The sequence below is a fragment of the Chironomus tepperi genome, unplaced genomic scaffold, assembly GCF_022539635.2.
Source record: "Chironomus tepperi strain 1889 unplaced genomic scaffold, CSIRO-AGI_Ctep_v1 contig_423, whole genome shotgun sequence".
NCBI lineage: Eukaryota > Metazoa > Arthropoda > Insecta > Diptera > Chironomidae > Chironomus > Chironomus tepperi.
The window spans coordinates 413,379-437,095 of record NW_027226545.1 but is presented as its reverse complement, the minus strand read 5'-3'; the positions used below and the strand labels follow the sequence as shown (position 1 = coordinate 437,095).

Below are 23,717 nucleotides of genomic sequence, written 5' to 3'. Positions count from 1 at the left end.
ATTAGTTTTAAATATACTGTCGCCTCGTCACCGTAGTTACAAAAATTCAATATAAGGCTAATTGGTCTATATCGAAATTATTAAGCAAGATTCTCTAGAGCTCCAAAAGCAACATAGCGTAGGACGGTTTTAAAAGAATGTCAGTTAAATGCAAAGACGGAAAATTTGTACAAGCTTTGTTAAAAGGTAAGTAATAGAGTCAGATGGAAGGCGTTTTGTAGAGACCTAGACTCCACATCGGAGCATGGTTCCAATAAGTAAGAAAGAAAAATCTCTAAGTAGATATTCTAGTCAAAACTGTCGCGATAATTGTTTGAAGCTGGTTGCAATTTTGTTACGAAGTACACATTTTGGTATTTATGATTTTGTTACAAACTATTCAAACTATTAAAACCACATCACACATTTAAATCTATACACTTTCTACAATATTAACTCCCATTAAACACACAACTCCTGTACAAAAAAGACCTTCCTGATAGTAAATTTTAATCTAATCAATTTTCCCACTTAAATATTGATCAAAATCAAAAGGAAAAGTTCTACCTCTTATCACCTGCTAATACTCTTCAATATTTACTTACATACATATAAAATAAAATATTGATAGAAATTGGAAAGAGGACAGACAATGAAAAAAGGAAGAATAAAAACTATTAAATACATGTTTGAAAATTTCCGAACCCTTTTTTATCCCTTTCAACATATTTTGTATACGAACATCCTTATATTGATCCCTATGACTGCACGTGAAGAAAAAAAAGGGTTTTTTTAGATCCTCAATTTTCAGATGCATTAACTGCGGAAATTCTTTTTTTTTTCAATATTTTTTCAGACCATTTGTGCGGAGTGGGACAGCAACAAAAAAATTCAATTCTTTGTGCCCCTGTCATTCTTTCATTCCAACTTTTTTTATCCCTAAGTTTCGTGTGTGCGTCGCATGTAATTACGTATGCCTACCGTATACCATATCCATCCCATGTACATCATGTGCGTGAACAAAAATATAGTGAACAACATGTTGTGTTCTGCTGTATTTTTCGATAAATCTAACATGTGATAAAATCTGATAACGTGTTGTAGTTGTGGATGTGTTAAGGGGATGGAAAGGAATGGGAATTTGGAATGGAAATTTTCGAAATTTTGAATGAATTTTAGTTTATAGAATTGTTTTGTCAATTGAATATAATTCATTTATGGTGTTAATTTGCTGTTTTCGATCATTAGGATATTAGTTAAAAATTATATCCACATTTCTACGTAACGCTTAGCATCAAAATCATGAACCAACAGGGCATTCTTACCCTGAATAGCACAAAACAGTAAATTGATCCAAAATCCGGCACTAAGTTGGTGAGATTCAGACACTCGGCTTATATCCGACACCATGTCAGAGACTCACAGGTCTGGTCAATCAATTCAAGCCGGATTTTTGATTGTTTAACCGACTTGCACTATTCAGGTACTTGCATTTGATGTTTTGTCTATAATAAAGCGTCGTAAAAATACTCAAGAAAGGAGACTAGAGAAGATTCGACAATATGAAAGAAATGTACAATTTGCAATTCATGGGCTCAAATAGACTCAAACTGTCACGAATTGAACTCAAAATGACAAAATTCCTTATTTTTGAACTAAGGATGTGCTTCTCAGCTTAGTTATTCCAAGAAACTCTTCAAAATTAATCAACTTATTACCATCCCTTTGCAACTATTTCCTAGAAAGAAATAATAATCAAACTAAAGTGAAAATGAAGGGTAAAGTTGTGGAAATACATCAAAGAAAGCTCAACATTTTGCTCCCCATTTACACTAATGTAATATCTAACATCTCTAATATCATGTGAGGCGCAAAAAGAAGAATAAAAATCGACATAGTAAGTTGATGCTTACAACAAAAGAAAATAAAGGAAAATAAAGGAATTAAGGATAAGATGGGAGATGAGAATGTTCTCACATTTTTCGTTAATTATTTTCTTTATCTTATCATTTTTGTAGCCATTTTGGTTCTTTTCGATGGTCTTTCGTGATGTTTTGATTAAACATTTGTGCCTTACTAATGGTTTTGCTGTTCCTGATGTTCCTCTTTACTCCAACTAGCTCTTATCGATAAATAATTTATAAATCCTCATTCCTTCAACTCCTCAATTTTTTCAAGACATTTTCACATTTTTCTTCCTAAAAGACATTTGGTATTTTGTGGAACCGAGAAGGATGCCTTGTGTTTTGAATTAAAAACCTCATGGAAATATATTTTTTTCTGCCAAGTTGAAGAACATTCCATTTTTACCTTTTGCTGCTATCAACCTTTCTATATCTATCTATTCAATGAATTCTTTAAGCTTTTCTACAATCGTTGAGTTCAGGATGAATTGCTGAATTGAGAATTTTGGTTATTTACTGAATTCGGGTTTCACCTGATGACAAGAATTGGTAAAATCATGTGGCATACTGTAAAGAGGTGATAGATAGAAGGTAGCAAGATACTGAAGGGGTCGTTGGCAAGATAACAACTTGCAAATGGGGCTACGTACAGCAGATCAGCTAGTAAGCCTCAAAACTTGGATTTTCTAAACTCTAAGGGTATGTCTAATTAGGTTTAAAGCTTTAACTAATCTTTGATGAGTCCCTTCCGAGACCATGATACATACATATTGAGGTATGTTATGTTCAGGGAGGGAGGATAGAACCCTAAACGACAATAGGCATACTCATCCAAATGGGAATGCTCAGTTAATATTATTGATCATACTCAATTTTGTGAGCATACTCATCAGCATGTTCATAGTCTGTTAGGGGTAATTCTGATTTAAACAAAAGAAATTCCAAGAAGTTCATTGTACATTGTTGTAACTAAATTTACTGTCCAAATGGTTGCAGGTTGAACAGCACTTGATGATATTCCGATTGAGCATACAAACCATTTTGGTATCATAAATCTATTGAATTTCCTTTTATAACCGATTCGTTGCTTTCAAGCTTCGAATCCCCTCAAAACAACGAGTTTCATATAAAATGTACAACATTACCATTAGATCTCCTCTTTCATAGCAGGTCGATCGAAAATTCGAATGCCTTTCACAAGAACTAAAGCAAACAAACTGACAATCTCCTCATCCCGATTCTAATATCTACATCCATATCCAAACTTTTCCTTAAAACATATTAAAAAATTTAAACGTCTGTATTCTTTTTCATTGAAAAATGGTCGATAGAAAGCCATCACAAAAACTATTAATACTATTTTTTCCACTATTGCTGCATGTTCCATCTCATAGCATTTTCCAGTACTTCTTCTGCTTCAGTATTTTTCCCTGAAAGCCTGAGATGTGTTTTTTTTTGTTCATGCTTTTATACGTTAAAAAGAGAGATTCTCTGAAGTTCCGAACACCATTGGTGAACTCTATGGATTATTTGTACTCGGATGTACTTGGGTAACTGACTCATCTCAATCCTTTTATCATGATTGTATCTCGACAATCAGCTCCCCATTTCACTTCTGTCTATTTCAACTTTATTTCCCTTCCATTCCTTTCCGTTCCTCATCCTTTCTTTTTTCCACGTCTCCATCATCCTCGTCTCTTAGATTGCTATTGCTGCTGCTGTTGCTGCCAACTTTTTTTTTCGCATTCACACAATATCAATCCACACCCCTACCTAACAACCTACCATGGCATGCAATGTTCTCGTTCTTCTATGTTTTTTTTTTTTGTGTTATGTTACGTTCGCTCCAATGTACAATATTCCTTCTTTTTTCCTTTCTGCCTTATTTTTTTTATTTTATTTCGCCTGTCTTCGCACTAACAGTAGCTGAAACAGCAGCAATAGCAAAAAAATTTCTCATTCACTAATACCATTCCTTTTGCTGCTATTGCCTTGTACATATTTTTAGCTCTATGTGTACCCTCCATTGGGTAAACTTTTTTATTCCTCATCTATTTTTTTTGGTTCTTTTTCTTCTTTTAGCTGGTAGTTTTGTGGTTTTTGGTGATGTTGATTTTTGACTGAATGTCTGATTGCTTTAAGTAAGGTACATGGATATTGGGAATTGGAAGTTAAAGAGCATTACTTATTTACTTACTTACTTTCTTGGCTGGGCCGCACGAGTGAATTTCCTATTTGCGCGCGTAGGGACTGTCTTAAGACAGCTCGTATCCTTCGAAACCTTCTGTCAGTTTGGGATATTAAGGACCCTACCGTAAAGAGCATTAATGACAGTATTTAAGATGCTTGAACAGCACAATGTAGTCGATATTGGATCGCTATATCATTGTACTAATGGCAAGACATTTAAATGCCTTAATAGAAGCGTACCTGCTGTTTTAGTCACATTTTGATGACTTCGTTGTACCACACAGATTACTATGCATTAAAAATGCTTTATTTTACTACTTTTGGGATCTTTCGGCTAATTTTGTGGCATGATCGTACAATTTATAAAATAATCGCGAATAAAAGTCACTAAAGAAGAGAATTTGGGATATATACGTCCTAGAACAAAGGTTGCTGCTGGAAGTGTATATTAAAATTATTATTAAGAGTTCTGGCGATGCGATGGGTTGGTCCACGAAGCAAAAGCAGGATAGACCGCGATTCTGATCAATTTGATGAAAATGCAGTAGAAATCAGATCAAGTCTCAATCAGAGACGGACAACTCAGGTGACAAAGTTTGTCGCTTTTGTCATTTTTGTCTCTTATCACCTGAGCAGTCAGCCAACCGATCTGAAAGCTTCCACAAAATTTATTAATTTTATGTACATAAACCATTCCAAAACTCAGAATTCCCCCCAAATTTTAAAACATTTCAAAAACTGTCAATTGAACTGTGTAAATCGTCAAACTCCACTCATTTTCATTCCAATGCCACCCCCCACTCCCAACTCATCAATAACAATCGATTAATTTGTTTCCCTTAAAAAATGCGTCATTCCATCCACAACATCCAACAAAGGTATTTTTTGCACATCGCTTTCATTATTTGATGTGTGCTAACTTCGAATATCAGCATTGGAGCATCACTGTGAGATAGAGCATAGGGCGATGGCAAAGGGAAAGAAGGAGAAAAAAAAGCGAGGAATCTGGAATTTAACATGAAAATGAAATGAAATGAATGAGGAGGCAGAAGAAGTAGTGGAAGCGGTACGATATAATATTATGAAAAAAAAAAAGTTCATTTTCGTTCGTGGCAATAGAAAAAAAAATATTTTTTCATCTCATGTTGGAGCTGAATGGTTAAAAAGGATAGAAAAAAAAAGTGGCAAACTTGCCGTTATAGCTGTACATACAGAACAACATCGAAATGAGGCAAGAGAGATCTACAAAAAATATTTTTCTTCTGTACCGTGCTGAATAGAATGGGATGCTTAAAAACTTCGGTGCTATACAGTTTTTGTGATGTTCATGTATACAGCAACCAATGTTCCTCTCGACATAAAATTTTATAAAATTTTTGGTATGGCAAAAAAAAGGGAACAGCAGCAGATACAGAAAAGTGGAAAAAGGGGTGAAAAATAGCAAAAAGTAAGCGACAACGAGGGTGGGTATATTTTTTTTTTGAAGTGACTGTGCTGTATATAGTGATGGTTTTTTAGGTTTTAGTCTTGATTATATATATGAATGAGGAACTAACGTTTATACTCGACAAAATATATTCATTCGCGTATTCAGCAACATGGAAAATGGAAAAAGGAGGAAAATTTGAAGCAGTGCCGCTTCAAAATGCGGGAATATTGGTGGTGGTGGTGGGGGGTTTGGTATAGCACATACGAGAGAGGAACATATCGATAGGTATGAGTTAAATTGCTATTATTGTTTCGCTCCTCAATGACGATGATGATGATGTTAATGATGATTACGGGGGTACATCCATATATGTACATACAAAAAAAAATAGCATAACATGACTCAGTTGTGCTGTATATATTCAATGTAGAGTCGAATACAACAGTGTATACACGCTACGAGGCTTTTATTTTTTTCGGTACTGCTGCTCCCACTACTCATTCACTTTATGTATGCCTCATGTCTCAACAACAATATCTATCTATAGTCTTCCATATACAACCGATTCCTTGTGTGTATTTATACTGACAATACATAATATATTTCTCGCTCTTTCGCATGTCGAAGCTTCACTTCACATAGAACATGGATGGATGGATGAAAAATTTTTGTGTCGATGGAAAAATAGGAGGAAGAATGGAAAAGAAGAAAGAAGTTTACCCGCCTGTGTGTGCCTGTTGTTTATCATCATCGGCACACAAGAGGAAAAAAATAATTTTGCTCACACAAAAATTATATATATATAAAATAATACTTCCCCGGCAGTTTCGATTGTGACGTGAACGAACATTGTAGGTATTTTTTTGTTTGATAGACGTGGCTTCTTATTCGAGATAGATCTTTGTTGTGTGATGTACACTGTTTGTTTCTTGGATTTTTTTGATATATCAAGGAGTGGAATTTTGAAAAATAACTAAATAAAGTGAATGAAAAGCAGTTCCATTGCATGTTACAAGTGTCAAAAAAAAAAAAAATATTAAGTTCAACTAAAGTAACGGAATTTTTTAACAACATTGTTAAACTCTAACCGCAAATTTCTATGTCATTACAATGAATGCTAATAGATTATCGCAATAGATATAAATTACATCGTAATAAATATCAAGGGATGGTAAATGAGGGGTGTTGTTGGGAGAATTTAAAGTGGAGTATGTGAAGTTGCTGTGAATTCGAGTATGATTGAGGAAGTATGATTGATTTAGAATCAAAACTGTTTACAAATTATTTACTTAAACTTTAAAAATTTTATAAAAGTTTTGCAACTTTACTGAAATCCTTACTCGAGTTGACAAAAAACCGTTAGAACTATTAATACTTTTGACCGCACGGGTTGGTAACTACTACATATTAACAAGGTTTATCCAAAATTGCAGGCTGGCAGCCTTAAACGAACAAGTTACAGCCGAGCAAATGCAAGCCAGCTATTATTCAAACATATGACGTCCTTTTTCTTCAATACGAAGTGTTGGATGTGAACGAAACTATTGAATCTAATACGAATAAGAACCTTACTATGCTGCTTCTTTGCAGAAAGGTACTCGTACAATAGAACTAAGTCTATACAACGTGGGTTTTGTTTTTGCCAAATCTGACTTGATATTGCAGCCATACCTGCCTTGAGACAATATTTTACTACATTTTCATTCCATGTAGACGTTTTGAGATGAACAAAGGGACTGTTTAAATATTACATCCAGTTTTGAAGGCAAAGAAGGGTCTGCTGAATTCATTTTAGGCTAATCTCACTAGTAGGGCTTCCATACAAAGAGAATTCTCACTCACCTAACCTAAATGAACATTTTCATTAGTATACTCACCTGATAAACATCCTCATGAGTATGCACAGTCAATATAATGGAGCATGATCAATTTTATAAGCATACTCATAATCATACACCATGTTGTCTGTTTAGGAAATCTTCTTACTTCCATTAAATTCAACTTAATTCAACTAGTGATATCTCCCTCATTAAAATACATAAATTCCATTGTGAATAATATATTGCGTACCAACACCTACTGCTAATGAGGCATCGCCTCTTTATGCCTCGAAAATATTATTATATACATTTTGAGAGAGTAAAAGAGTTTTTTTTTCGGAATTAAATGTGAGAGAATATTACACCATACCTTTCAAAATTTTGGTTAGAAACACATAAAATGTTCAACTCGTAAGAATCAAATCTAAAGTCTATAAAAGATTCCAATAACCCAATGATCTACAACTCATCGGCATTAGCTTTATACAGTCAATAACAAGTCATAGTATTGAACATAAACAAGAATTTCTAAAGTCCATAAAAACCAAGTGATAAAAATGAGAATTTTTTCTTCCAACCCTTGACACTACACAGCTAGCAGCCCCCCCATCTCTTTCCGCACACATAACATTATATGATGTTGTTGTTTTTTTTCCAGTATGCCATTCTCGATCTCTCTTCCTATTTTTTATTTTGTTCATCCACGTTCATTTCCCCATACCCAATTTATTCCCATTCAATCCCATTTTTACCATTCTCAATTTTTGTATTATATCGAAACAGCACACAAAATTGTTCGCCCTCATAGTGGGACGTAATAAAAAAAATATTTTTCAAAACCAAGAGAAGATAGATTCGAAAAATTGGTGCCGTTGAGCGCGCAAAATGTGGGAGTAATATCGGGTATAGACCGAAAGGGATGGGAAATGAAAGGAACAGAATAAAAACTGTACGTTGGGTGGATATGGCACCCTCTGTGGATGAAAATTGTGGGTGGTGGAACGATTGTATACAAAAAATCATCTCATGGACGTTATTCCCAATAATTTTATTCCCTCAAACCTTCAAGCATCATCGCATGATGAAACTAAAATTTGCCGCTTTTACAAACCCACTCCCAACTTCACTTCCTCCTCATCTATTCCTCTCCTTAGCATTCTTTTCTTTAACATGCTCTGTCACTCACTCATTCTCTCTCTGTTACTCGCCTACATCCTCATACTCGTTCTCTCACCATGACTATGTCGACGAAAATGAAACGATGATAGTAAAAAAGGAATGAAATAAGAAGAACTAACTGTGAGCTTTTTTCTTCTTTTTCATTCGATCCCCATAACATTCTGAAGATGATGATGTCGAAAGAAAGGAATGAAGGGAAACGTTTTGTGCTGTTTTATTGGGGAGAGAAAAACCCATGTGCACGAGTTGAGAGTTGAGTCGTTGTTCAAATACGTAAAAGTACGAGGAATCACTCTGTTTGAAATTTTCTTGTGTTTCTCTTCACACAAAAATATATATATATATATTGTACTAGGTGATCGTGCTCGTCGTGGTGAGATTAAAGTTTAGAGACTTGTGGATGATGGATGTATAGATTGGATATTATTGATTCACTTTTACTCATGTAATTACAACTACTTACTTCCTTGGCGAAGGCGCACGGAAGCCCATTGCCACATTTATAATTTATCGAAAGCTGGATCTGTCTTTAGATAGTTTCTGACAGTTTCTAAGATGAGCCAAAGCCTGGTGAGTGAGGATCTAATTGGGATATACTTTTTAGGATATTTTTGTGATTGAGGATTTTTATGGGGACTGGATAGGCGTTAATAGGTGGTTGTGAATATCTGTAGAATACTAAATCAGACCAAGATAGAATTCACAGCCAAAAGTGACTGCTTAATAGTCATTTGGTCGACTAAGCACAGCCTGTTTCATTCAATTGACAACATCTGAAATATCAGAATCGAACAAACGATCTTATAAAAATACAGCAACTTAAATACAATGTTCAGGCTTATTTTCACAAGTTCATCAGCTCGATCACCTTTTCTCGGAAGGCACACGGCGTAGAATGAGGGAAAATCCAGCACTAGACCAAATTGACTCTAGCTTGAGTTCGATTTCATAGAATCTGATCTGGGACTAGAGTCACACTTGCTTGTTGTTGGATTTTCGGTTGTGTGTTCAGAGTTTGAAGCCGACTTGAATTTTATTTGGGGTTTAGTCGACTTTTTCATACAAAAACCGAGTTAACTTCGAACTCTGCGTGTGTATTTCGGGTTTATATTTTTAACGTCATATTTCAGATGAGTTAAGTCTCTGTTAAGGATCCAACTAGCTTAACAATCACTGTGATCTGTGAAAATCTGAGTGATGAATTCAAAAAATGGAACAAGACCAAAACAGTCCCAATTTACTACCCAATAAATTCAATCTAATTAATTCCTTTCCATAGAAATTCATTTTCCCCTCTAATTGTACCCAAAAACTATCCAAAAACAAACCCCTTTAATCATCGACTAGAAGAATTATATGTCTCACTCAAAGATACAAAAGAAGAAGAAGAAAAAGTAGAAAAAAAGCAGAAGGCAGAAAAAAAAGGGAAAGGAAAGAACTCCTATAGCACATTTTCTGACTGCTGACTGTGTGTCGGATATAGAGAAATGGAATAGATGTGGTGTATACGCGTGGGATGAGTAGTGCGGCAGAGAATCATCAACGACGACTTTTTTTGGGGTGTGGGTGCTGTGCTGAAAAAGAAGAGAGTAGAAAGAAAAAAAAAATGTATAATTTTTCGTGAAGAAGGGGACGTATAGTGTTGTGTGCTTTGGTATAACAGTAAAAGCAGAAAAAGGCGGGTGAATGAGTACACATCCGTATAAACGAACAGCAGAAAAAAAATATGTATATATATATTTCTACACACCAAGAGAAGAGCAAAAGCAGCAGTAGCAGAGTGTGTAGAGTGTGCGGGAGAGAAATGAACGAAAAATGTTGAATGTTGGAAGTACTTTTTTTTTTCATTCTGTATTCGGTGATGGGTGATGGGTGATGGTGGTGGTGGTATAGAGTAAAGGAGGATATATATCACAAGGCAAAGCAAAAGCAAAGGCAGAAAGGACTACTCGCTCTTGGAAAAAAAAAAGATATATACGTACATAATACGGATAGATACGTTCTCCTTCTTTTTTTTTTCGTTCATTCTTTTCTTCTTTTTTATAATAAAATATATAGAGGGTGCAAAATTCTTGTTTTGGTCAGTTAAAACTTGGTGTTTGCGATCGAAACACATACATTACGGAGCGCATAGACTATTTATTTTTTTGGTGTGTGATCCTTATTATTCTGTTGAATTGTGGATCAGTGAATATTTTAAATGGTTGAATAAATTGTAATGGCACGGAAAATTTAGTGACTGATCTGTGGATTAATAAATTATTTTTTGAAGGATATATCTTCGGAAAATTCATAAATAATCGAGAAATATTGAAGATTTAATTTGTGGATGGATATTTAAGTGATTCTGTGACTGACTGAAATTTTGTAAAATAATAAAATTAAATTTCAAAATTAATTTCAAATTTGTGGAAAGGATTTTGAGTGATTATTGAGTGACTATACAGTTCCTGGTGATCACTTATTGTGGATGTTAATGAAAAATTGTCGGAAAAGTTGGAAATATTCCAAAAAATTGCAAAAATTCATAAAAATACAAAATTAAGAAGAAATTCCAAAAAAAAGTGAAATAAATTGAAAATAAATTCGGAAAAATCCCCAAACTAACAGCAAAAGCAACACCGCAAGCAAAAGTGAAAAACATAAAAATAAAAAAATTATCTCAAAGCCACTTAATCATCATTATTATTGATGGCTGCAAAGCGTAAAGCAAGTGCCATGTTGCACAAGGTGAATTTTATTGAGCGTTAAATATATATTATTTTTGTGTGATGTGCTTCACACCAAACTCAATATCTCATTTTTTTTCCTATTATTATTTTTTATTATCAGACATGAAAATGTAACACGAGTGAAAACAATAAAAAAAATTTAAATTTTATTTTTCTCTTTTTTTGTCTCTCCTCTCATTTCACGCTCACGTCTGTTTCTCGCACACACACACACACAAATCATGATGATGATGATGATTTTTATTATTTTCCTATTCATTCACTCCACTACCAATTCATTCATTCATTCATAAAAAATAAAGGATTCAATTTCATCGCAAAGTGAAAATCACGAGACAAATTTAAATGCTGAGGATTCATATGCAAATCTATTGAAGGATGCGGATAAGCTTAAATTAATGTTGTTAGCATGGAATTATCAAAATTCAGCTGCAATTCGTAATAATGCTAATGGACCGGATCTCACGACAATGACAAATTTATGGGAACAGTATCAAAATGCTTTGACTGGAATTAATGTTAATAAAACTAGTGATGGTGCTGTTGGATCACCTGTGAGTATTTTTTTTATGCTTGTGTAAATTTTATGCTGTTTTTTTTCTTTTCTGCGTAACATTAAAGAGATTAAGGATGTTGTGTTATGGTCAAGGACATTGAGAGAAAATTTATTCATTTGTGGAGAAGATTTTTTTATGTAAAATGTGTTAAATCAAGTGATTACAACGATTGTAGAACTTTATATCCACATGGAATGCTGCTTGTGGATTTTTGTGGCAGTTATTGTGATTTTTCGGCAGATTTCTATGCACAAAATATTCAAATTAATTTGAGAATTGACTCGAAAAATTCAACTCAACTTCACACTAAATTCAAGTTGATTTCAAGCTCTGAAAAGTTCTAGCTGCATTAAAAAATGTTACAATAATTTCAAGCGTGAAAATTACAATTTTATGGACATTTATGCATTCATATTAGCATCATTAATATGATTTTTCCATGCGATTAAAACATCTTGATTGCTCAATTGAATGGAAAATTCGCAAGGGCTTTATAGTGACATAAGTAAACAAATTAGGATAACTCAATGAAATTAGCAGTGTTATCACTTATCATTAACTACTCATGATATGAATTTGTAAGGACTGGAGCTATTTAAGTTATTATCAGTGAAGAGATCGTCAGAATATTTATTCAGGTTCTGAAGTCGATTTAACTCGGGTTTAGTATCGAAAAGTCGACTCGACTTCATGAAAAATTTAAATCGACATCCAGCTCTGCCTTCCTATGAGTCATTTCCACACACATTTTCATTTGACTAGTTGTATGTCTAGGATTCTCTAGAACAAGTGGACCTGACTAATTTTCTGCTTTCGAGTACGATAGAAAGAGTTTTGAAATTCGAATTAAAATAGGCTTAGAACTCTCTAAAAAAAGTACAAGATGGTCAACAACTGGGTCCGTTTATCCTGGGGTCAGCCTTTAAATTAGGGCAAATATTAGGATTTTTCGGTGTTTCAGCGAATTTTTCAGATCGGGACTGAGATCAAGATCGAAACTCCAAGGCATTTCTTCAAAGTCTCGGTCTTGACAAATCTAGGGAAAGTCTTAGTATGAGCTTCGAGAACAATTTGTAAATATATACATTAAATTCAATTCAAACCCCTTTAATAAATAAACAGTCTAGAATTTGATAAAAATCCACTTTAATCAAATTGAATAAAATCATCTTCTTCATGATTATTATTTGAAATTAATTTTTTTTTCCAATAAATTATGCAAATGTTAGATAGGCACTCTGATTTGATTCTAGAATTTTAAACATTAACCCACGCAGAAATTTAACCTACTGACTGATGAAAAAATCACAGAATAATTTGATTCTAATTATTTTTGATTTAAATACAATTTTCTTGATTTTCTAATTGAATTCTTGAAGCAATTACCTTATTAATGCACAGTATACATAATGCTTGGAGAGTCCAGCCTTATGAGCTAGTGGAACTGGAATAGATAATCGATTGAACCACATCCTGTAGACCGACAGTTAATATTGGGTCCCAAATCACTTGCAAGAACTCCAAACACGTCAATGCTCTTATTTGATCTAAAAATGCTATTTGCGTAGTTTTTCACAACAATATCCAAAATCTCAGTGACCAATCAAATCCAAAACACATCACTAACTGTATTTATATCCAATCTAATCCAAAATTCATCTCATTCCTTTACAGTCACCATCTCAAAGTCAAGATGACGCCAATTCACCATCCGACAACAAGGAAGATGAAGAAGGATCTGAAGATGAGTCTGACGACAGAGCCGACCAAGCATCCTACGATCCAGAACGACTCAAAGCATTCAATGTAAGACAAAAATAAAAAAATTAGTCGCAATATTCATCCTATATTTATGACCAAACTTTTTCTCGATATCATTCACAGATGTTCGTGAGGCTATTTGTGGACGAAAATTTAGATCGGATGGTGCCAATATCAAAACAACCAAAAGAAAAAGTTCAAGCTATAATTGATTCATGTGCACGACAATTTCCCGAATTTTCAGAGCGCGCACGAAAGCGTCTCCGTACGTACCTAAAATCATGTCGACGCAATAAGAAGGTGAAAGATGGTTGGGAAAATCAACCGTCACGTCCAACACCAGCACATTTAACATCCGTTCAAGCTGAACAAATATTGACAATTGCATGCGAAAATGAGAGTTTAAATGCAAAACGTATGAGACTTGGTATGGAGCCAATCAGTCAGTCATTAAATATTCCATCATCACACTCAAATGATTCACAAAGTGCACCATCATTGTATACTATGGCCAAGTCATCGTCGTCATCAACGATATCAATTGATCCAACACAACCGCTTTCGATCTCGACAAATGTCGCAATTTGTAAAAGTGAACCGATTATCTCAACGACAACTGATTCGAATGCTAATTCAATAAAGTAAGTTGAATGCTTCCATTTTTGCTGATTTGGCATGGGATATGCTTGAGATTATCTTTAAGAAGTTCTTGAAACTCTCATATAAATTTATTGAAATTTTTTGTCGAGCATTCACAAAAAAATGCATTAAATTCTGAATTTCTAATGACACATTTACAGCCCCGTCCCTTCACATGAGCTCGGTAAAAAAATTGAAATTTTAGAAATCGGATGAATGCAGAGGGTCAGTTTTAGAAAATTACATTCAAACCCTCGTTAAATTTATGCATAAATGCACACACCAATACATCGACAATTTGATAAAAAAAATTTGTTTTTTTGAAGGATGTTCAATTTTTTAACAATTTTTTCTAAATTTTTATCAGAAGGGGTTGAAGGGGTGAAAGGATACATGTGTGGAAAAAAAGTACAGATTGTTACGTTATGGCCAAATTTAAAGTATTTGAGAAATTTCTGATGAATAGAATGAATAATGTATGGGAAAATGACAGACATAAATGATGCAATTCTCATTAGCTAGCTCTGAAATTCAGAGAATTTTAAGCGGCCTGTTTCACTAAAGTGGATTATCCTCAATTTTGGATAATCCGCTTCAGTTTTTTGAAAATATCTCTAACAGATTCAACATTTCTTATTCAACTATTTCTCCTACGTCCTTTTTAAGAATCCATTAAAATTTCATACCGATTTGTATCTTTTCAAATAAATCTTCAAATCTGATGAAATATGAGCTAGTATTTCAGACCAAAATGTGCATATATTTACGAACAATTCACTGTATCTGTGGTGTCTATGGAGGGTAGGGAGAGTAGAATAATTGATGTTGAGCTATGTATAAGAGAATCTGTCAATCTAAGAGTAAGGCCTGTTTGGTATAGTGATTAATCAGCAGATCAGATATATGTAACATTTTTTATGAGTACGTGGTTTCGATTCCCATTAGAGATCAATCTTTTAATCATGATATTGAGTTTTATCGACATGAAAAAGATTTATGCAATACTCACGGCTTTACAGTCCTTGGTCATTAATGGACTTAGACCCTAAAAGACACTGAGCATGCTCTCAAGTGCGCTTGTTTATTTTGAATATGCTAGATGAGCATGCTCATGATCGTTGCTTTAAGCTTACTTTTCTCTTAAGAGCATGCTCTTTTTCAGTTAGGGAGGCATTTTAGCCTAGTCAACTAAGCCTGTTCACTGGGGTTTCGTGAAGATCTCTTATAGTTTTAAAATTCGACCTAAAGTTGCAAGCCTGCATTTCCTGAATTTTAGATGCACAGGTCTTCTTAAATATTCTATAAATTGTCCTTTTTATACAGTTCTAAATATCCAAACACGTCATAACCTATTATTATGTGTTAAAGATTTCAGAATAAATGTCTAGTCAGTAAAAATCCAATTCAAAAACCATAAAATCCTCAAATGAATCATAAAATTAGTATGACAATAAATTCACAACACATCAATCTCAAGACTAAATTTCCCCCTTCAATTTTTAAAACTCATAAATTCTTCTTGACCTTGAAAAAATGTTCACCCTCTTTAATTTTCAATTCCTTTTTTTGTATTTACAGTTCAATGTTGAATTCATCGAGACCTGTCACATTGCCAACAACAACGACTCCTTATGATTTTGGACAAGCATTTATGCAGAAAAATACTTCACCATTTTACAATAATTCTATGGTGACATCAGGATTGTCTCAAGGTAAAATTACATCCTTCATTAAATGTCAATCAACAAGTTTTTTAATCAAAAACTTCTCATCCATGTCCAGGTCCAACAGATTTGTCTGTTAAACGTCCTCTCTTACCACATAATTTGAATGTTACGGAAGCAGCAGCTGTTAAGCAACTAATTACAGGCTATAGAGAAGCTGCCGCATTTTTACTTAGATCTGCTGATGAGCTTGAGCAATTACTGCTGAATCAACAACCTTAAGAAACTTAATGATGATGGAAAATTTAAACCAAAAAACGTACTTACATTACCTTTAGGATTAAGAAATTATTTTTTTTTTGTATAATTTTGATGAAACTTTTTTTTTGGGCTTTTTATTGAGATATGGGGGGATGTTTGTAAGTGATGTGCAGTAAAAATTGGGATTTTAGACGAATTAAAGTCAGAAGTATCATTTTCTCGGTAGACTCTTTGAAATTGGGTGACTCAGTAGTGTAGTTAGTAATTAAGAAGTGGAAATCCTTAAAAAATTGAAGAATTTCCCAAAATGGATAGGGTTGTCGCAAAAAACTAGCTTGAAGACGCCTCTGATCCGAATATTTACAACTTACTTACTTTGGTGGCCTAACAGATCAGTTTTGATACATGGTATCCTTTAGTTTTCATCTGAAGCTGGTTCTAAAATCTACTAGCCTGTTTGTGGGGTTGCCACTCTACAGGCGAGAGTTTGACGTTCTCGTCTGCTCCAGTTATATTCCATGACACGTACTTTCCAAGACAGACTCTTGTCTAAAATTGCCTAAAATTCACGATTTTTAATGAACATCACTTATGAATGACCTCCAAAAAAAAAGAAATTCCTATAAAATTTAAAATAATTTTCATAGATTCAATGCGACAAGGAATTGTGGAATCACGCTGAGAAGTTATTTAATAAACGTTGTAGCTAGATTTCGCAAATTTTACATGGACAAAAAATTGAATCTGTAGATGAAAAAAAAAAGTGAAACTTTTTATTAATTATTTTATTACAAAAAAAAAATACGTAAAATCTACTAACCTACTATTAACTTACTAAGTAACTATTTAAATGGATAATTTGGAAGTGCCAAAAAAAGAGAGAAAAATTTAAAAAATTTATCCTTAACATTTATGCATGCTTTTTGAGACACAGATTAAATGGAAATTTGGATGGATTATTTATTCTGTTGGTTCCAAATTTCTTCTCGTTTTTTTTTTAAGAATTTTCATTAAATTTAAATTTTTCTCACTAAATTTTTCTTCTTTTTCTATGAAAAATCTTTACAAATTATTTAAATACGACGAAAAAATATATAAATGATAAATTTTTTGTGAAGATATAAAGCAGGGTGATATAAAAAATTTATTTAATAAAGAAATAAGAAGAAAAATTATTTAAATGTAATTAATTATAAAAAAACCGTTTTATTCATTGTACTTTAATTTATATTCTCGTAAAAAATGACAAAATATGAAAGAAAAATAAATACGTAAGTCAGAAAAATAAAGTTTAACGGTTTTTTACTAAGCACGTGGTTAAAAGTGAAGAAATTTCCGTTAGGAATATTTTTAAATTGTTTTGTTGAAAACTTGCATGCAAGTTTATTGTATGAAAGAATTTGATGCAAGTAAGTTGTGAGGAAATGTGTCTTTTGCCATAAAATTCTTCGCTTTGACATTCTTGTAGCAGTTGTACATAAATTCCTAACAGGCAAAGAACTTGCTTACCTTAAATATACTAATTGCTTACTTACAGCTTAATCTTCTCTTTAGAGCACGCTACTAGCCATCTAGGGAATAAATCGGAGTAAATTTGAATTTTTTTTAAGATTCTGCATGCAAAAGGTCTACTTGACTTCATATAAAATTATGGACGACTTCCAGCTCTGGTTAATGACTTGATCTAAGAGACCCTTCATTTATTACGTAATGCAGTGATGAGCAACTTGTATGCCGTGGCACACTAGCCTTCAAAAATTTTTGGAAGTGTCATAAATCGCATGCCGTATGCAGTTCTGATTGAGACTTATTACCACGGTGTGCCTCGAGAAAAAAAAGGTTGTCCACCACTGGTTTATTACAAGAAAATCAACTAAAAATTGACACTATGACAGTGGTTGGCAACCTTTGATGGTAAGCCTCGACCGAAATCGAGCACAACATGCAGGTCATGACATTTTTGATTTTGGCTTGCCACACAGTCTGCTTTTAGAATGTTACGTAACAAATGAATGAGAAAATCCTTAATTGATTTTAAAATTTCAGGAAAATCCCGGAAAAATCAAAGCAACCATTAATATTTTTCTAAATTTTCCAACAATTTTGTCAATAGTGAATTTAAAAATATTTAATTCAATCTCAAAATTCAGAACCCAATCATGGAGAATTCCAACAATTTCGACAAATCTCGAATATCTAATGAGATTCTCTCAATTTTGAAACAAGCTAGAGACCAAAGCAGAAGTTCAAAAAGCAATCGAGTGACTTTTAATGTTCCAAAAATTGAAAGTATTCATGAAAAATATGGAAAGGTAATAAAGCCACAAAAGTCTGTGTCATTGTTTAGTAAATCTGTGTTGGATTTGACAAAACCTGATAATGAGTTCAGGAGATCTAATGCAGAGCTGAGATCAAGACTTGAAAAGTTTGAAGCAAAAGGAGATGCACTTAAAAATAGAGTCAAGAAAAAGCCAAAAAGAAGGATTAGAAAAGTGACGTACAGGCTGAAGAAACCCAAACCTCGATCCAACTTCCCACCAATAGAAATCCCAGAATTAGAAGACTCAGATCGTCCAATACTTATTAAACACTTCAAAGAAATCATCCTCAACTTCAATGCTCATAAAAGAAGGAACAGAATCCTGCGACGTAAGCTCAGAAGATATCTGATCCAGAAAAAAGTAAAAAAGGCTTTTAGGAATCTATCAGAAAGAAAGGAAAATGAATTTAAAGAAACATATTACAAGAACTTGGCAAGGATTTATGAATTGAAACAGGAAATTAAATTGATGAAGGAAGCTTATGATGTAGAGAAGTTGGTGAAGATGAAGAAAAAGGATGAGCTTATTGGGATGAAGAATGCTTGCATACAAGGTAAGCTTATGCTGATATTGAAGATTTGGAACTGAGAATAAATGACTTAGAACAGTGGTGAGCAACCTGTATCCAATTTTTGGATCAATGCCATGAGCCGTTTCAGACCAGGTTTACAACTTAGGTCATCTAAAACTGACTTAGAATTTCAAAACTTTGTCGCAGAATATCTAAGAGCAGTGATAGGCAACCATTAAGTTTTCGTGGCCCACCTTGGTGGTAAGCCTCTAAAGAAACCGTTCACGACTTACGGTTGATGGTACACAGGTTAACCAACACTGTCTTTGAGATTTGAAGGAATTTGGGATTTATTTGATGGATTTATTAAGATTTTTGATTAAAAATTGAGAAAAAATCTTTGAACTTATTAACATTTTCAGTGTTCATTCTCTAGTATTACTGTAAATAATATTATATGACCTCTAATCCTGTTTGGTTACTAAACTTTAATGCAGTTCTTGTCTATCTATTATTCAGATCATTAATATTAATTTTCTGCTTAACATCCTTTAAATCTTACAACGAAAATAATAAATTTTAATAATTTTAATATAAAATTTAAGGTTCAAATCCTGAAGATTACTTACAACTCTGTTTGCTAAATTTCTTCCCATTTTAATTTTAATATTTTAGTAAATTTTATTTTTTTTTTCAAGATTTCCACACCACAGTCTACGCAAAGGCTCTCGAAGTCGAAACAGCACATCCAATATCAGAAAGAGCCATCAAAAGACTTCTCAACAAATTTCATAAATTCTACAACGAAGTTTCAAATCTTCGAATGTCAAACTTCAAGACACAGCAATTAATAGCCAAATTTGTAGACAAAGAGAAGAAAATTGAAGAAATTGGCGACGGCATAACACTTTTTGAGTATGAAAATACCAAAACTAGACTGCAAATTATTAATTCAAATATTGAAGCGAAAAATAAAATTTTGGAACGAATGAGGATGAGGATCAGAAGGAACATTAAGGATGGCCATAAATGCTCACATGACCTGAAGGAACTAGACATAGATCTACAACAAGTTGATGAAAATCTGAATAAATTAAAAGCAGAACATGCAAAATTATTCAACGAATCACAAAAGTTAAAGAAACTTGAAAAACAGCTTGACAGCAAATTAAACGACATTTACGTAAAAGGGCAGCTGCTTTCAGAACGTTGTTTAATGCTTGATTATGATAAAATGGACGAAAAATTTAATGTTAAAAAAGATGAAGTTGAAAGACTTAAAAATGAAAATCAAAAGCTTGATCAGAAATTACGAAAATATGAAGAAGAACTCAAAAATCTTGTGGTCGAGAAAGGAAAGGCACAGAAGAATGTGGAACCATTAAGTTTATATGAGGAAAGAGTGACATTGTTTCGTAAGACGCGTACATCTTAAAATTTAAATGAATCTTCAAAATTCTGGAATGCATTTATAAAATTAAAATAAAAACTATTCTAAAGTATCCCTAACAGGTAAAGAGGCTGCTTTTAGGTACTGTAGTGGTATTTTTTTACCATGAAAGCATGCTGTTTGCCTCTTTGGGTAATTTTTAAGATTACTATGAGACAGCAGTCAAATGGCATCAGGTGACTAAATTCTTACTTCTCCGTTCTAGTAATGATGCTCAGATCATGTATTGGGTACAGTTTTGAGGTTTTTGGCTGAGTAACGTATCTTAATTGATAGTTATATCCACAAGGTTACAGTAATTGGATGATTCTATTGGTGACTTCTTGTGCACACGAATTGTTATAAGGTTCATTGCGGGACAAATGCTAGGTCTTCAAATGTTATTATTAATAACAAAATTTTCTTCAAAATAACCTTTTCATGCCGAGTAGCACAATGCGGGGAATAAAATTTTCGTAAGATTCGGTCTCGGCATCGGGAACCCTTAGTAGGGAACTGAATATTTGCCTTAAAATAGGACGAAGTCAGGTGTCATGTTGTAATCAGGGCAAGTTCGCGTCTTACCGTTAACAATACGACGTATTGGTGGTCTAGCAAACACGCTGTGCTATTAATAATCATTGTTCTAGTTGCTTGTGGGAACTTATGGGAACTAGTGGGAACTAGTACTAAATAGTGGCAAATTAAGTTTATTTGACTAGAAGTTCGATAAGAATTGATCTATCTAAGAGTATGGCTTCCGGGCGGCACAATTGCGACGTACCGATGCCTTGGTGGATATGCTGTGCTACTCGGTCACAATAAGTGTTTCCTATCCAGCATTCCACTTCAAAACTATATTACAAATGGTGACTAAACAACACTTTTTTTTATCTAGAACTACTCATGTTTCATCACATTTACTATCATCATTTCTTATTAATTTACAAGCTTAGCGACATCACTTTTTTTGTAAAAGCTCATGATGTGCTTTATTACATTTAATGAACATTAATAACGGACTCAAATTAGTTTCTTTTTCTGTTCGTGTTAAAGTCAAGTTAATGTTGCTTTTAACATCGCGAGTAATTAAACCGTCATGGTAAGTGTTGACATGTGGGTATTTTGAAAGCAGCTAAAAATGTGCTAAAAATGCTGCTTAAAACTGGCTAAATTTCTTAAGAAAAATATGTAAAAAATTGTTAAAAGTCACATTGGATATGATAGACATCCACATAGTCATTTCTGTTCTGAGTCTACACAAAATATGTGACTTTAAACTACCTATATAAATTAAAATTAAATATTACTCCAATTAAAATCGGCTTTAAAAAGCTGCACAGTGCAGACAAAAAAATAATAAAAAAAGATTTTTTAGTCGATCAATTAAAATAAAATTATTGACATGTTGTTTGAAGTGTGACTAATGTGATTTCAATTAGCCGATGAAAAATATAGCTACATTTGTTTTCACATATGTACTCTATAAATTCATATCCTCTAATTGAATTCGCTCTTTGCTATCTCTATATCGATGTCGTTTTGTGTATTAAAATCATGTTTTACAAAATATGTGAATAGTTTTTGGTTTGCTTGAATTTTGAGAATTTTGAGAGCTGAAAAGTCGGTTTGGTGTAGGAGGCTAAATTATTACGTCACGCGAAGAATCGATTTTGTGTCCTCCTTCTTCTTGAAGTAACAAAATTTTTACTCCTCCTCTCCAAAAGCGTTACGTAATAAGTGAATGAACCCACCTCAATTTAGTCAAAGAAAATCAAAAATTCATTCTATTCTTAGGCTAACAGAATCGACCGCAGTCCCAACTATGCTATAAACAAATCCTTCTTTTTATTCTAAGCTTACTGAAGTACTTCCAATGACTACCAAAAATAGGTGCCTTCCATTTGGTGTCCTTCCATTTTGTCCAAAACAGATTTATCAGAGCCTTAAAAGGTTCGTAGCGAAGTCTACTATATTTGTGTGATCTAAAGCCCAATCACCCTCCTCCTTTCTTTCCCCTTAGTCCTCCAAACAGGATACGATTCGTACGTCTAGCTAAGAAGAAATACGACTAGAACTTTCAGTCCCAATATCAATTCCATAAAACATCATCAATTGATAAAACTTAATATTTTATATAGTCAACTGTTAATTCAAACTTTAGAGTCGACTTGAAATTTGTATGGAGACGAATCGACTCAAATTGATTTTTTCATACAAAATTCGAGTCGATTTCGAGCTCTGTCAAATTAGGTTTTGTAAATGAACTCATTATATCTGATATTATATAGCACGCAATAATATAAAGTATATTAAAATTATTAGTCTGAAAGGTTCGAATCCTGTTACATGTTTGAAAAATTTAACAACTGTAAAGGTATCGTTAACCATTTTTTTTGCCCTTTTCTAAATTTAAAATTATAAATTCATTTTTGACTTCAAAATGCGCCTTAACCAAAGCTCAACTCCAACAATCCAAACTAAATTTTTTTTCCGCAATTCACCTCATTTTGAAAAGTGAAAATGATTTAAAATTATTTGTCTTGTGTCTCTATCGCATTTGCCATATGAGTCCAATAGGTAAATTGAGATTCATACGCATATTACATTTCCATTTCATTTTCAGAGTAGTCACCAGCATGCAGTTTGCTAATATATATGGTGCAATAATTAAATTGTGGACTTGATATTTCAGCAAATTTCATACACAACCGAGAGGCACAAACGATGTAGACGTTAAAGCGAGCGGAAAAATTGTGCATTAATCTTGATTGAGAATGGATTGAAATGTGAAATTCGAGCACATATGACAATTTTTATTCCTTCTCTTTTTCGAATTCAATTTCTTTCCGCTGTTGCAGCACAGATGAATATATATGCACATATGTACGTACAAATTGATTTGTCTCTTTACTCTGATTCCGTTTTTTATTCATCTGAAACAAGCCGCAAAAACAAATCGTCATAATTGTACGCTTATCGGTGCATGCAGATGTAAAAAAAATTGTACTTGTCGCTTTTAAAGCTTTCTCGACTTAATTACTTTACAATTCTTTTGATTTCTTTATAGACTCAGTCAAGGCTTTCTCGCTTTGCTATGAGATGATTTAGTATTTTTGTGGATATATCTAGAGTACTCAACACGTATTGGAAATTGGATTAATAGGATAATATAATTTGTACTTTAATTTATGGGATGAATGTTTAATAGGATTTGGACATACTTGTATGTATCATATGGGTGTGAAATAGGAACGGAGCTGTGAACTCCTTTGAACCTTTCGTAACTAAGTCTGTTATATAAGTAAGTGTGTTTTAAGTTGCAAATACAGATATTGATC

The 23,717-nt window shown here is 33.3% G+C and overlaps 2 protein-coding genes across 2 annotated transcripts in view; both read left to right on the top strand.

The window, feature by feature from the left end:
* LOC139097496 (nucleolar protein 4-like) overlaps window positions 1-17,238 on the top strand; it is a 44,198-nt gene extending 26,960 nt beyond the window's left edge. Inside the window, exons 7-11 of the mRNA XM_070649366.1 lie at window positions 11,536-11,787; window positions 13,465-13,596; window positions 13,675-14,192; window positions 15,769-15,902; window positions 15,973-17,238. Of these exons, the coding sequence (XP_070505467.1) occupies window positions 11,536-11,787; window positions 13,465-13,596; window positions 13,675-14,192; window positions 15,769-15,902; window positions 15,973-16,136 (1,200 nt within the window). The 3' untranslated portion in view covers window positions 16,137-17,238. The remainder of the gene's footprint in view (window positions 1-11,535; window positions 11,788-13,464; window positions 13,597-13,674; window positions 14,193-15,768; window positions 15,903-15,972) is intronic.
* A 1,036-nt stretch (window positions 17,239-18,274) lies between these two features.
* LOC139097490 (cilia- and flagella-associated protein 184-like) lies at window positions 18,275-20,382 on the top strand. Its single transcript, XM_070649360.1, has 2 exons — window positions 18,275-18,989; window positions 19,661-20,382. The coding sequence occupies exons 1-2, from the start codon at window positions 18,275-18,277 to the stop codon at window positions 20,380-20,382; spliced, it is 1,437 nt and encodes a 478-aa protein (XP_070505461.1).
* Window positions 20,383-23,717: the final 3,335 nt, after the last annotated feature.

Bases quoted from the DNA above. Each gene is read 5' to 3' on its own strand.
- LOC139097490 (XM_070649360.1), top strand. From the start codon at position 18,275: ATGGAGAATTCCAACAATTTCGACAAATCTCGAATATCTAATGAGATT. The intron at 18,990-19,660 runs GTAAGCTTATGC...TCCACACCACAG, and splicing joins GAAGAATGCTTGCATACAAG to TCTACGCAAAGGCTCTCGAA.